This window comes from Propithecus coquereli, unplaced genomic scaffold (genome assembly GCF_000956105.1).
Source record: "Propithecus coquereli isolate 6110/MARCELLA unplaced genomic scaffold, Pcoq_1.0 Scaffold110, whole genome shotgun sequence".
NCBI lineage: Eukaryota > Metazoa > Chordata > Mammalia > Primates > Indriidae > Propithecus > Propithecus coquereli.
In genome coordinates, this window is record NW_012134970.1 from 4,767,240 (window position 1) to 4,783,154 (window position 15,915).

Genomic DNA, 15,915 nt, shown 5'->3' on the forward strand with positions numbered 1-15,915 from the left:
TGAAGCCCGCGGGCAGAAGGTGCGAGAAACAGCCCACTCAGGTTGGCAGGCAGTGAGGGAAAACAGTCGCTGGTTTCAGTGTTGGCCCCACTGGATGCCGAGTTCAGGAGCGGCTAAGAGGGTGCCCAGGAAAGCACCGCGGGTCCCCCGGTCTCCGCTAGCGGCTGCTCCGCACCTCCGAGGGCGGGAAAGCCAAGGGCGCCGCCCCCGCCGCAGTTCTCGGGCGCGCGGAGGGAGGACACGCTCCGCCCCCCCCCAGCCCGGCCAATGGGCGCCCGGGCCGCGAGCTGTACGACTCCGCCTCCGCCAGGGAAACTTGAAGGAGGAGAAAAGTTTGTACAGAGGGTGGCAGGGCGGGAGGGAAGCTCGAAACCCGGCAGCCGGAGAAGAAGATGAACAAACCCAAGTCAGAACCGCAGGCCCAGTGGACCCCGAACCGCCCCCAGGGCGCCAGGAACAGCCTCCGCGGCAGCCACCAACTCCGGTAGCCGCCCGCGCTGTCCGCAGCTGGGGAGGAGGGCGACGGGAGCCGGGACCCAGGCTCCGTGCCACCTGCGCGCGCGGCCGCACACCTGGACGCTGTCCTCCCGCGGACGAGACCTGCGGGCTCGTTAAAGCTGGGACTCGCCTTTGAAGGAAGGAAAGAAAATCAAACAAGGAAATCCAAGACCTGTCTTCACTGACCGATCCCGCTGCCTCTGTTTTCCAAATTTTTGAAAGGTGGCCACTCGGACCTCAGTTCTGAAAGATTGGCAGTCACTGAGACCGGACTCGGAGAAGCCAAAGAATTGGCAAGTTCCAGGCTGAGCGGGACAAGGGTGAAGGCAAGTCAGGGGCGGGTCCAGGACACCTGAGGCCTGACCCTGGGGGCTCACGGAGCTGCCACCGCTGTGGCCGCTGCAGGTAAGATGGGGTTGGGGTCATCGGGTAGAGAGCGGGGAGGTCAGGCACTCCTAGGGGAGCCAAGGAAGGGAGAGTGCACATTCCAAATTGTCTTCCATAACTTGTTTTCAGTGAGAATTTTATTGACTCAGAATCTGTCGGGAATAACACTTTTGAGCTACTTTTCCCTTGAGATGGGTCTTGTTCATCTTGGCAGTGGAGTGAATTGAGTGGGGCGGGGTAGGGAACGGCAGTATCAGCTTTTAAATATTAATGTCAGCAGAGTGGCGCTGCTGGCAGGACGTGTCGGGAACCTAGAGATTGCGGTAGCGTAGCTGGTAGAAGGCTACAGTCCAGAAACCAGAGTCAAGTTGCTCCCCTTGTCTCATCAGCATATCGTTTCTTGGGTGTGGGACTAACACCTCGCAAGTGGTAATTTCCGCTCACGGCACCTTTGTCTCTCTTCTACCACCCCCAGACCCAGCCTCTCACACCAAGGCTGCGCACCCCCAGCCACTACCATGTCTACTCCCGAGGTCAATGCGTCCGCCTCCTTAATTCCCAACCGGCTGAACAGCCCGGTGACCATCCCGGCAGTGATGTTCATCTTCGGGGTGGTGGGCAACCTGGTGGCCATCGTGGTACTGTGCAAGTCGCGCAAGGAGCAGAAGGAGACAACCTTCTACACACTGGTATGCGGGCTGGCGGTCACCGACCTGTTGGGCACGTTGCTGGTGAGCCCGGTGACCATCGCTACGTACATGAAGGGCCAGTGGCCCGGGGGCCAGGCGCTGTGCGAGTACAGCACCTTCATCCTGCTCTTCTTCGGCCTGTCCGGCCTCAGCATCATCTGTGCGATGAGTATCGAGCGCTACCTGGCCATCAACCACGCCTACTTCTACAGCCACTACGTGGACAAGCGGTTGGCCGGCCTCACGCTCTTTGCCGTCTATGCGTCCAATGTGCTCTTCTGTGCGCTGCCGAACATGGGCCTCGGTAGCTCCCGGCTGCAATACCCGGACACCTGGTGCTTCATCGACTGGACCACCAACGTGACGGCGCATGCCGCCTTCTCCTACATGTATGCGGGCTTCAGCTCCTTCCTCATTCTCGCCACGGTGCTCTGCAACGTGCTCGTGTGCGGCGCGCTGCTCCGCATGCACCGGCAATTCATGCGCCGCACCTCGCTGGGCACGGAGCAGCACCACTCGGCCGCCGCCGCGGTGGCCTCGGTCGCCTGCCGGGGCAACCCCGCCTCCTCCCCTGTCCTGCCGCGCCTCAGCGACTTTCGCCGCCGCCGGAGCTTCCGCCGCATCGCGGGCGCCGAGATCCAGATGGTCATCTTACTCATCGCCACGTCCCTTGTGGTGCTCATCTGCTCCATCCCGCTCGTGGTGAGTGACCCGGCCGGGGGCCCCACTCGCACTTCTCGCGCATCCACCTGACCTCTCCACCTCCCGCTTCCCGCTTTCCCTCCGATTCTTTGGCAGTGAACCTGTGTTCTCCAGGTCGGGGCTGGGATTCCCACGCGTGGCTTCTCAGAGCGGGCCGGCCCCTAATGAGATTTAGCAGGTGCTTTCCCCCGACTGCCCCAGGTTTCTTTCCCCGAAAGCCTGGGTTCCTTTCTCTCGCGGGACAGCCCTTACCTCTTGCTGCCTGACACTGGCCTTGAGCCTTCCAGGAACACCCCGCCCCTGTCTGCGTTAGATGTGGAGGGAACCTGCAGTAGTATGACTTAGCCCGTCCTCCATACTGAGAACTGTGAACTGCAGAGCCTGGAACGTCAGGGGTGGTGATCTTGGTATTGTAAACCATTCCTTAGGGGAGTGAGAGTTTTGGTGTTTTGATTTATGCAGAGTTTTGGGAGTTCCCCCCTTAGATTATGTAGAATTTTAGAGCTAGAAGAAATATCAGATGCTTTTTAGTCTATTCTAACGCCCTCACTACACGGAGGGAGAGAATGGCTTGCTTAAAATAATCCAGCAGAAACGACTCTGTCAGGCTAGGTTTCCTGCTCTTTACCATTGCGTGCCCTGGGAGAATGTCTTAATGCGTGCAACTTACAATTCCTGCACAGGGCATGGGGCAGACTCAGGTTCCTTCATTCTGTCTAGAGGCCAGAAAAGCAAGATTTTTTTTTGGAGGGGGGTGCGGCTAATTATGGACTGATGTACATGGGGTATTGAATTTGAATTCTGAACAACCATGAGAGGTACAGTGCTGTGACAGAGAAACCGAAGTTTAGAGATAGTTGTCTCGTTAATGTCCAGCCAAAGCCCTACAGCTTGTGATGGACCTCAGGCCATCTGACACCAAACCTTACTCATGTAACATTACATCATGTCTCCCTCCTAGAATGCTTCTATTCTGGCCTTTGTACAATGTGGGTTTGAGTTTTGGTACACTTCATTTTGAAGACAGCATCTTTAAAATTGCCTTTGGATTAACTTTTAAAATATTATTAACAGAAGGGCTCAAACTACCTAGTTCTCTACTTTGCCTGTGGTTAACATGGAATGCACCAGAAGCAGATAGGCAAAAGAACGCACTTTATCTAGAGTTTCTCTTGAAAGCAACTAGTTCTGAGGTCTTTCATCTCTCACAACACTGCATTCCTATAAATTCTAAACTACCAACTCAAAAAGAGATGACTCCTCTTTCGTATGCTTATTGGGAGCAAGAGAAAATAAATGTAATGGGCTATTATTCCTTCCTTCCCCTTGTTAATACTGTCCAGGGATAGCTGATGTAAAAATATTATATCTCTGATGAAAGTGACTGTAAATGGAAGGAACTCAGTAGTGGCTGAGAGCCATCATACAGTAGCTTCTTGCCAATCTTTATAAACAGAAGAAAATATAATTGGCTAGAACAACCTTTAAGCCATTCCAGGACCCAGTATAACTTTCAGAGTTAAGTCACACTTGAGCCACATAAATATATTTTACTGTCTGTGATGGTAACTCAGAATAAAGTGAGATTTTGGAAGAAACAACGCTGCTTCTGCTGGGGCCCCAGTTCCCTGGTCTCTGCCTTATGTTTTACAGAACAGTAAATGACAAAGTGAATGGTTATTATTTACAGAACATCCACTTTAAGGAACAGAGGAATTAGAGCTAGAAGGCTAGCAACATGCACATACTTTATAAACATGTTTTGGTTGGTGGTGAGATGTGAACTATGGATTCCTGCACTGCCACAGATGAAGTGTTTTCCTCCAGCATCTAGAGAGGGATACAAGGCTTAATTCATCTCCTGGGCTAAAGTGATAGACCTGGCCCTAGGGTTCAGGGCCATTTATCACAAAGCCTTTGAAATTATTCAAGGACCTAGAGGCAAGGAATTATAGGAGCAATATTTATGGTTTGCAAATTAACCACATTTTAACTAACAAGATATACTTTCCACTCTGTATAAAGTCAGTAATGTGTAGTAGATATTAAGTAATCTCAGACCGAAAATAGAAACTAGCTCAGTTAAGCAGTAATCACATTAATCAAACACTTACATACCTTTGTGAGAAATAAGGAATCATACAAGTAGCAGTGGCTTCAGTTTTTAGTCTTTAGTTTTGGCTACTAAAGTCTAATTTCAGAATCAGTTTAATTGTAAATTAGTGATAAGTATCGGAGTCATTATATTACCCACCCACCCACAATTCGGCAGTTACTGAAAGAATCAAAAGGGAAACTTTATTCACAAGTATAGTCTTTCTTGGCTTACTTTAACAATTTTCTTTATTCGTGTTTCTCATATTGATATTGTAATTTAAGATTAAATCTTCTGAGCTCTCTGACTTTTAAAAGCAGTTGGTCCTATCTTCGGATCCAAAGAAACTAATGAAGCATCTAATTTTAACTTTATCAAATCAAGTTGGTTTGTAATCCCATTTGAGGAAAATCAAACCCTTGAAATCATTTAAAATGCTTTGGAAAGGCTCATAGAGCAAATATAGTTTGCTTGGAATTTCTGAAAGCTTGACACAATGTATAAGGAAAACAAGCAGCAAGTGAAAAAGAGCCAAGTTTTTGTCTTTTGGACACCAGGGAAGAAAAAGCTACAGTGGCTCTTAGAGAGTGGTTGATACTGAGTTTGGTATAAAAGGTAAAATTTAACTTGTTATGCAAAATATATATGTCTCAGAAATACAGCTAAGCTTGGAATGGAGATTGGACAAAGCTTGGGAAATTAGTTGTGTATATAAGGAACTGTGCTTAACCTGCAAAATTTTTTGAAGTGGGTCATAATCAATGAACAGAGAAGGTTTGAGTACAGTCTACAGGAACATCACACAACAAGATTTAGTGGGTAGGTGATTGTTTTCATTTTGTCCATTCTTCTATTTATAACCAGTCTTAGATTTTTTTTTTTTAAACACAGGAAAAGCTGAAGAAATGAAAGAATCTATACTTAAGATAAATAGAAGGGATTGCATGCTTTAGAAATATTCAAGCAAGATAGCCTCCTAAGGTCCTGGGGTTAAATGCTGCAGCTAGATCAATTTCTGGTGCCTAATTTTGCTGTTACTAATAGATGTTAAGATAATGATTACAATCAAATCTTTTGTCTCAGGCCTAAATACTTACACTATAGGATTTAGAAAGGCATTTTCCCCCATGCATAGGCCAGCCGAGGCTGTATTTATGCTTGTTTTTTCAATTTTCTTTCTTTCTTTTTACTCTGAAGTAAGAAGTAGTCATCTTTGTTAGGGGTAGAATGGCCAATCAATTAATTCTGCCTTGGTTGGGTAAAACTTAGGTCCTTAGGAAAATAGCTTCCTGTGAGTGTTTCTTTGGTTGCTCACTATAAACTAGTTATCTCTCTAAATCCTTTACCAGCATTTGATGAGCAGAAGTTTATAAGGACAGATGAAAACTGTGTAAATAGATGTAATTTTGTTGATTGTGGGCAAACTGGAAGTGGAGTCATAAAACAACTGATGGGTTGTCGGATGAGTAAAAATCACATCTATAGGTACAAGAGTAATGCCATAAATTTGGGTATAATTACAGCACAATCTAAAGGATTTGATTATTTTTTTTTCAAATAAATTTGGCTAAGTTAGAAAAAATAGCAATTCCTAGAAGCAATTTTTTAGTCATAACGTGAAATTGTAGACCCAGTAGTAGTACCTTGAAGACTGTTGAGTAACACATAAAAATAAGGTATTTCCACATCCGGCATCTTAATTGAATCTTGAAAAAACTGTAGGAAGACAGTAGGGCAGACCATTATTTTTGCCATGTCTACATCTCGGTTTCCCCAGCAGCAGATAAAGAATATAGATCATTCTACAACTTCTTGGGTAGCTATAGGTAAGAGTCCTAGCCTAATGTTCCTTTCTTCATGCTTTGTTGACCTGTCAAGCTTTGATTTTATTGAATATCTATGAGCAAGATTTTGTTTTCCTCAGAGCTAAAGTGATTCTTTAGTCTCCTATTAGAATATTCAAAATGAGAGTTTTTTTAAAAAAAAACCCAAAACTTCAGAAATAAATTTTCAATGTAGAGATTGGCCTATAGAGATTAAATAATTTGCCTACAGTAAACAGTTAGTGACCCAGAAGGAACGAGAACCGAACTCTCTTACACAACCACCCAATCAAGAACTCTTTCCACTTTCCTTTACTTAAAAAAAAAAAAAAAAAAAACAACAAAAAAAAACCATGTTAAGAACTTCTAGTAACAGCTGTGTCAATTTTAGACTCTTCACAAGGCAGTGAGATAACTGAGCACACACAGATAATTCCTTTTATGTGCTTGGAACAGAACAAGTAGCATGTACTCACTAATCCAGTTACAGATTGTGGCATTTATTGGAAAGCATCTCTGTTTTGACAGTCGTTACTAAACCTATCTAATCAACGTTTCAACATTCTTTCTTCAATTCAACATTCCCTGCAAACAGGTTATTCTTAAGTGGGAAGTACATGTTTTTGATACCATATCATTAACCATATGCCAAAGCTACCTTTAAGCTACAGTTTTCAAATTATCGATGTATTCTACAGTGGCCAAGTTTCCACGTATGGGTTACAAGAACTAATGAGAGCCAACATTTATATGTTCTATACTAGGCACTGTACTAAGTACTTTAATAATTTGTACATAAATTATAAGGACCGGAGCTGGAATTTGAAGAGGTTTGTTTGATTCCAAAGCTTGGGTACCTACCTCTGCAACATACAGTCTCCTTATAGCTTTCTTGTCACCATACCTTCTTTTGAAGTTATTGCATTTTCTCCAAGTTATGTTCCAGTGTTCCTGAACCCTAATCTCTAATCATCCTCAAAAAGTTTAGAATACTGTAACGTATGCCAATATTAACAATAAACCAGTTGCACAAATCAGCAGCTACTAAGAAAAAGACTAACTTTTAAAATTGGAAGAAAGAAGATATATTGTTTATATTCAGTGAAGTTTTGAAGATTTTTTTTTCCTCCCGACTCAGACGTTCTGTTTTTATCAGCAGTACACTCTTCCAACACTGAAAACTGCCTGAACTTGTTCATTTGTGTAACATATAGGGCCTGTTAGACAAGAATTCTAGAAAAGTGCTTTCACCTCCAGACATGACTTTGAAGTACTACTCTGGATATTCCACCTTAATCTGGGTTTTCCCCCTTTGGAGAGAGCAAATCAAGCAGCCTTTAAAGTGAAGCAGACATTGCTATATGTCTTCAAACATTACAAAATGAGAGGCTGGGCGTGGTGGCTCACGTCTGTAATCCTACCACTTTGGAAGGCCAAGAGAGGATCGCTTGAGGCCCAGAGTTTGAGACCAGGTTGAGCAACATAGTAAGACTCCCATCTCTACAGAAAGTAGGAAAAAATTAGCTGGGTGCGGTGGCGCACACCTGTAGTCCTAGCTACCCAGGAGGCTGAGGCAAGAGGATCCCTTGAGCCCAGGAGTTCGAAGTTGAAGTAAGCTCTGACGAGGCCATTGCAGTCTAGCCTGGGTGACAGAGTGAGGCTTGTCTCAAAAACAACAACAGAAGTTACAAAGTTAATGTAGTTTTTGTTTTTTTCTTTTTTTTGAGACAGAGTCTCACTCTTTTTGCCCGGGCTAGAGTGAGTGCCGTGGCGTCAGCCTAGCTCACAGCAACCTCAAACTCCTGGGCTCAAGCAATCCTACTGCCTCAGCCTCCCGAGTAGCTGGGACTACAGGCATGTGCCACCATGCCCAGCTAATTTTTTTTTTATATTTTTAGTTGTCCAATTAATTTCTTTCTATTTTTAGTAGAGGTGGGGGTCTCGCTCTTGCTCAGGCTGGTCTCGAACTCCTGAGCTCAAACAATCTGCCCACGTCGGCCTCCCACAGAGCTAGGATTACAGGCGTGAGCCACCGCGCCCGGCCTGTTTTTGTCTTTTTCTTTCTCTACTTGAAGTAAATCTCCATTGGGAATATGATACAAAGTAAAACTAGTACTGATTCTTTTCAAATAATTTGGCCAACTTTTAAGAATGTATTAGAATTTGGAATTTTGCTTTTTATAATTTTGCTATCCTGTGAACTCCCCTTTATTGAAAAGACATTGAATGCCAGGTTCAGTAGCTTATACTAATTGTAAGCTTTTCCTACGTGGGACTCTAAAATAGAGCATACTTTTAATACAGCTTCCTTTCATTCCTTTCTGTAGCAGTCAAAATTTAATTGCCACTGTGGATGAAGTAAGGTACAGAAATGATTCTTTCCCTGCTTATCATCACCTTTGGTTATGAAAACCCATTATTAATTTTTTACAACACTCTGACTTTTTCAAAAGGCCACAGAAATTTAAAAATAAAATGCTAACCCCCAACATATTCCTTTAAATAGCTACAAATTTTATTCCATTTTAACTATTCAAAAATTTTCTTCCTTTTGGTAGTAACCATGTTTCCTTCAAGGTAGTGGTGTGAGAAGCAACCAGCAACAAAATATTTTGATGTTAAAAATCTCAGAAATGCAAAGTTCAGACTTAACCAAGATTCTGTTCTGAGAATCTTGGAAGATGGCTGTACAAAATGCTTCTTAAGTCCCACATATGAGTGAGAACGTGCAAGATTTGTGGGAGCTAAATATTAAAAACAATTGAAACAATTGATCTCATGGAGACAGAGAGTAGAATGATGGTTACCAGAGGCTGGGTAGGGTAGCACGGAGTAGGGGAATAAAGTGGAGATGGTTAATGGGTGCAAAACTATAGTTAGATAGTTAGAGAGAATTAATATTTGATAGCACAACAAAGTGACTATAATCAACAATAAATTAGGGTATACTTTAAAATAACTAAAAGAGTGGAACTGGAATGTTCTTAACACAAAGAAATGTTAAATGCCTGAGGTGATGGGTAGATACCCCAATTACCCTGATTTGATTAATTCATGTTGTATGCTTATATCAAAATATCATGTGTACCATATAAAGATGTACAACTATTATGTACACATAATAATTTTTAAAATTAAAAAAAACAAAATAGGTTGGGCCAAAAAAAAAAAAATGCTTTTAAGGAGGTATTTTAGTACCAAAAACTCCCCAGTGGAGCAACACTGCCACCTAGAGGCTCGAAGTCTCAAATTCACACTGCCATAGGTCATTTCCGCAGAGGACACACAGGACTTGATACTAACAGATTTAAATGCATCGTTTCTTCTACCCTTAGAAACATAGTTTGTGATGTGAGTAAAATATAGACCTCACGATTTTTACCAATAATTACTTGTCAGGAAATAATTCTTAAACATAAATCCAGCCTAGTAAAACAGAAAAAGCAACGTGGAGGTCACTTGGAACCTGGGCCCAGACCAGACTTGGCCACCAACAGGGACCTTGATAAGTTCCGCAAAACCTCTGGGTCTCAGTAACAAACACTTCGTCTGAGAAAAGGACCACAGACTCGGGGGAATCTCCCAGTTCCAGGCATAGCTGAGGACAATAAAGCTGATGAAAGGAAGAAATTATTTAATAAGATGCTTTGTTTTACTAGTTCTTGTAAAGATTTTTTTTTAAATCATGCTTTGTCTTGAAATTATCATTTATCCCAGCATAGTTTCTAAAAGTATTTTAAGACATCATATATTGCTGTTCATTCTAGTTCATTATTTAGCTATCTCTCAGAAATCAAGATACTCGTTTCATCTGAATTAGAGCCATTTGACCGTTTTATTCTATGAGATTTCCAGGTCTGTTATCCCTATTCAAAACATTTAGGGTCAGATGTGTTTCAGAATTCAGAATTTCTTGGCTTTTAGAAAAATAATCATTAATACACTGTAAAATATGTAATATCCCCATCAGAACTGGGACAATACTGGAGCAAAACACAGGAATATTCACTCCAAGTGGTATAAACAAAACTATAAATAGCATGAAAACTATAAATAGCTACCTAAAATAAGTTTAGGTCAGGCTTAGCAACCAAATAAGTTCCAGAATGAGTGAATAACAACAAAACAGTAACAAATGAAAACAACAAAAATCTTTTGATAGAGGATCATGGACCTATAGCTAATTAAGATCTAAATTAAGGAAGAAACAGAAACACAGTTATATTTCATTGATCCAACATCATCTGGGAATAAGTTTCGTATAAATTGAATTTTGCAGATTAATGAAATTTACTTCTTTAAACATTTTAAACTTTCTTCTTTTATCCAAATTGTTGTAAATCTTTCTAAAATATCCCTACCTAAATATGGCCACATCTGATGAGTGCCAAAAGAATGCATATAATTGGTCAACAAATCACCTTTTCCATTGTGAATTGCCGCTTACCATCCTCAACTATCCCTACCCTTTCTTAGTGATTCATACACCACGAATCATTCATTGTTACACTGCATGGTAACACTGTATGGTAGTGGTGTCCTCAAATCTTGTTAAAGTTAGAGATATTTGCCCCCCGTTAAATGGCTCCAGCTATGCTTTTCTGAGTTCTTGCTTGCTCCTTTTTATGGTTTTTGTGCATCTTCTTTGGGTGCAAGATGCAACCTCTTACGTCTCCCAAACCTAAAATAATTACTAAAGGCAAGTAATAATTACTAAATAATTACTAAAGAAAGATGGCAATTATCTTAAAACCCCTATATGAATTACAGATGAGTGTGCATTTAACAAGTGTATTTTCCTCTAAAGTATAAAATAATAGTCTTCAAGTTTACACAAATTCATGCTGTCATTGCTGAATCATTTCAAGTTCCTGGATATTGACATATCATTTCATTCTTCTATGACTTTGCACACGGAGCTACCTCTGTTTGAAATGTTATGTCCTTCCTTCTAAATTTAGCAAATGCTCACTCATCCATCAAACTCCCACTCATCCGTTATGATTATTACAACTGGGGAACCGAGTCATAGACAAAATAAAAACTCTTCTCTGGTTATTCTGTATAATAGGAAATCCTGATACTGGTTTAAAGGTTTCCAGCATATTTTTTCTAGATTCTAAAATAAAGGAATCTTGGCTTTTCTGTGATTATTTGATGGTTAGTTGACTTACAAAGTGAGTTTCATTAAATTATATAAAATGGTAACTTGAATAAACGTAATCAGTGGCTTTAAAAAAAGAAAGATATGTCATTCAAATTGCAAAAATTTCTGAGCATGGTGGCTCACACCTGTGATCCTAGCATTCTGGGAGGCCGAGGCAGAAGGATTGCTTGGGCTCAGGAGTTTGAGACCACCCTGAGCAAGAGCGAGACCCTGTCTTTACTAAAAATAGAAAAATTAGCCGATGTGGTGGTATATACCCATAGTCCCAGCTACTCGGGAGGCTGAGGCGGGAGAATTGCTTGAGCGAGCCCAGGAGTTTCAAGTTGCAGTTAGCTATAATGACACCACTGCACTCTACCCAGGGAGACAGCGAGATTCTGTCTCAAAAGACAAGAAAGAAAAATAATTGTAAAAACTTCAAAGCACTTGCAGAAAAGAAATTAATAAACTGCTCTTCAAGGAGACCTTATGCACATGTTACCTCTACTCACATTGCATTTTTGTGCACCATCTTTGATCTAGGGTTCATAAGATAGTTCCAAAGATATTTAAACTTATACAAATTCAAAACATGTAATTATGTTTTTGCAATTACTGGTTTTTCTGAGGCTTATTATGTAGGCTGCTCTTTTCTTGAAAATTATTTACCAAAAAAGAGGGCAGCTACCTAATGTTGCTAAGGTAGACATAGAATTTATATGTTTTCCCAGTGAATTAATGATAAAATCTAAATTTGGGCATCTCATTTATGCAGGTGCGAGTGTTCGTCAACCAGTTATATCAGCCAAGTTTGGAGCAAGAAATCAGTAAAAATCCAGATTTGCAGGCCATCCGAATTGCTTCTGTGAACCCCATCCTGGACCCCTGGATATACATCCTCCTGCGGAAGACAGTGCTCAGTAAAGCAATAGAGAAGATCAAATGCCTCTTCTGCCGCATTGGAGGGTCCCGCAGAGACCATTCGGGACAACCCTGCTCAGACAGTCGAAGGACATCTTCTGCCATGTCTGGCCACTCGCGCTCCTTCCTCTCCCGGGAGCTGAGGGAGATCAGCAGCACATCTCAGACCCTCCTGCCAGACCTGTCGCTGCCAGACCTCAGTGAAAATAGCCTTGGAGGCAGGAATTTGCTTCCAGGTGTGCCTGGCACGGGCCCGACCCAAACAGACACCACCTCACTGAGGACTTTGCGAATATCAGAGACCTCAGACTCCTCCCAGGGTCAGGACTCTGAGAGTGTCTTACTAGTGGATGAAGTTAATGGGAGTAGCCAGGCTGGGCCTGCCCTGAAAGGGAGCTCCCTGCAAGTCACATTTCCCAGTGAAACACTGAACTTATCAGAAAAATGTATATAGTAGCTAAGGAAAGAAATACAGCACTGTTTCTGGAACCTTGTAAAATCCTGTGCAATAGACACATAAATGATGCATGTAGCTGTGCTCAGAAGGGCTATCTCCATTCCACAACTCACATTAGAGAACATCCTGGCTTTTGAGCACTTTTCAAACAATCAAGTTGATTCACATGGGTCCCGAGGATTGAAGCACATTGGTTGCTACCCTGCTGTGACACAGGATTGTGGTCACAGCTTGATGGCTAGGAAGATCTACTCTCAGTTTTGCTACTGGATAGGAGGATGGCAGAAGTTTGGCTATTTTCATAACGTCAAGAGCTTTATATCCGGCACACAGCAGAGGCCCAGATCCTGGAAAGGCTCTAATTCCAATAAACTATGAGGACTACTTTATGGATGATTTAAGTGTCTCACTAAAGCATGAAATGTGAATTTTTATCGTTGTAAATATGATTTAAGGTATTTAAAGTATTTTCTTCTCTATGAGAAGGTTTATTATTAATACAAGGTATAATAAAATTATGGTAACCCCTCTCCTCCCAGTATAACCAGCTGAAGTTGCAGATGTTAGATATTTTTCATAAACAAGTTCAGGCCAAGGTGTTGAAAATTCACAATAAGATTAGTATCTATAAAATAGATATAAATTTTTTAAAGAGTTTAGTATTATCAAAGGAATAAAGAAAAAATACTATTTAAGATGTGAAAAATATAGTCCAAAATATTAAAGTTCTTTCCAAGCTATGTATAAAATACATAGTGAAAATTTATTAGTGATAGTACATTTATTTATCCAGAAAACTGTGATTTCAGGAGAAGCTAACATGCTGGTAAATATTTTCAACTTTTTCCCCCACTAATTGGTACTTTTTAAAATATAAACTTTTAAAAAGTCTTTCATAAATAACCCATAATTGAAGTGTATAATATAAAAAGTCTAAGCAGCTTGTTTTCCCTCCAAAAGTGTGCATAGTTTTACTTACTTAATGAATGACCTAGAATATCCTTTAAATTTTAAGAGTAAGGTTAAGTTGCACAAAAAGATCTTTATTTTGAGATGTGGAAGGATCTCAAATGGTGGTTAAATTAGCCTTTCATGTATGTCAAGGGTGCAGAATTTGGGCACTTAAGGGTCACCTCCTAACAGTTTTGTGTAACACCCAGTGATACTGTACACATATTTGAAAGAACTTTCTCAAAGAAATATTAAGCATGTTTTGTTGCTCAAAGTGTTTGTGTGAATTGCTTGGTTGTAATTAAATTCTGAGCCTGATATTGATATGGTTTTAAGCAGTTGTACCAACTGAAATTATTTTGGAGATTATAATAAATAAATACATTCAATCTGAGTTCCATATCCTCAGTTTAAGAAAACTTGTGTGGTTATTGTTTGTTTCAAGTCATCACATCAATATCCTTTTAATTGAAATTTTTTGAAATAATTTTAAATTTAAAGAAAAGTTGCAAAAGTAGTACAAAGTCTTGGATCCACTTAGTGGGGAATGGTATTTACTCAAAGTCTCCAGTCTGTATGGGTGGTGCAAGACACTATTATGTTTAGCTTGCTTGCATTAGCATTTATGCTAATTTTTAAATTTGCTATTTTTGAATTTTTAAATGCTAAATTTTGTTCATGTTTAATTGGGTTATATGCTTGCATTAGTTGGCTAAGGCTGCTATAACAAAATGCCACAGCAGCTGACTGGCTTAAACACAGAAATTTATTTTCTCATAGTTGTGGAGGCTGGAGGTTCAAGACCCAGGTGACATTAGGATTGGTTTCTCTGGAGACATGTCTCCTTGGCTTGCAGATGGTGTCCTCACATGGTCTTTTCTCTAGGTGTGCACATCCCTGGTATTTCTCTCCCCTTACTAGGACACCAGTCATATTGGAGGTTAGGGCTTCGACAAATGAGTTTGGGGGGCACATGTCCGATCGTTGAGTCTGGCTTATCTTAAAATAGCAGCCAAGGAAAAAAGTATTTCAGCATTTTTCCAGTCATCTATGCCATATTTATTTGAAAGACTTAACAGCTATGCAATGCAAATATTTGTTTGTTTCTTATTGTGAGACACTTGTTCCAGACCACTTAGAGAGTTCCAAATTTTCTACACAGGAAAGTTCGGATTGTCTAATTGGCCAGTGTTAAACTCTACCTGTTTGAACACCATCTTATAATCTTTGAGACAATCTAATCAACTAGGTCAAGTGTGTTAGAAAAGATAGTGAGATCAGTAGTGTTATTAAAATGGTACTTTGACCAGGAGACCATGGAGTGCAAGAGTCCTTTCCCAAATCACAGCCAGGCCTCCCTACAAGCTTTCTGTTAGGGTCACAAACACGAAGGCCCAAGGAAAAATTCCAGCACAGTAATATTTACTGTTAGCTATACCTTCTGGCCTCAAATGTTAATGCAGAAAAATATGCATTACATAAAACATCATTTTTCCTAAACTACCTATACTAATCTCAAAACAAAGCCACGATGTTTGCTTTCTTTCACCACTCCCCACACCTCATGCCCTCCTCCCATCACATCCAAGCCTGAGTTTAACATGATTGCCCTCCAGAGAAATAGAACCAGAGATAAAATGGACTTAGAACAAAAGAGAACATTTGACCCTATTGCTTCATGTGGAGCTTCCATGGGCCACAGCTGGTTCTTTAGCACCAGACTGGAAGCACCTTTGGAGAAAGGAAGAGAGAAAGATAGCTGGGCCTCTGGTCCTTAGTATCAACCTCTGTACTGTTCATTCATTCATTACCATTCCAGGCCATCCACTCCATTTCCCACCATGGAAGAAGAGAGAAAACACCAAATATACCTATATCCTAAGAACTTTTAACTGCAGCAACTCCACGCACTAAAACCTGAACACCTAGGTAAGTATTTCTCCTTCTTGAGAAAAGGTGAAACAGGATTCAATACAAAGAAGCAGCAAAGAGAATTCCAAGACCAACTAGGAAAGAGAGCTCAAGACAACAACTATGCAGAAAATTTCACAAGAAGGCAGGAGAGGAGGCTCTAGAATGTCTCTGAGATGAAAGAAAGAAGAGTAGAGAAGAAGAGAAAGAGAAAGGGAAGGGAAGGGAAAGAAGAGGGGAGGGGAGGGGAGGGAAAAGGAAAGGGAAAGAGAAAGGGAAAGGGAAGGAATAGGATGTATACATCATCAATAAGAATAATAAGAGCAGGGATTAAA

At 41.4% G+C, this 15,915-nt stretch overlaps 1 protein-coding gene across 1 annotated transcript; it reads left to right on the plus strand.

Moving 5' to 3' along the window:
* Positions 1-352: 352 nt before the first annotated feature.
* PTGER4 (prostaglandin E receptor 4 (subtype EP4)) lies at positions 353-14,058 on the plus strand. The gene is made up of 3 exons (XM_012649956.1): positions 353-903; positions 1,361-2,276; positions 12,116-14,058. The coding sequence occupies exons 2-3, from the start codon at positions 1,404-1,406 to the stop codon at positions 12,713-12,715; spliced, it is 1,473 nt and encodes a 490-aa protein (XP_012505410.1). The 5' UTR covers positions 353-903; positions 1,361-1,403; the 3' UTR covers positions 12,716-14,058.
* Positions 14,059-15,915: the final 1,857 nt, after the last annotated feature.

Excerpts from the sequence above, each read along its gene's own strand:
- PTGER4 (XM_012649956.1), top strand. The coding sequence starts at position 1,404 with ATGTCTACTCCCGAGGTCAATGCGTCCGCCTCCTTAATTCCCAACCGG. Across the intron at positions 2,277-12,115 it reads TCTGCTCCATCCCGCTCGTG|GTGCGAGTGTTCGTCAACCA; the intron begins GTGAGTGACCCG and ends TCATTTATGCAG.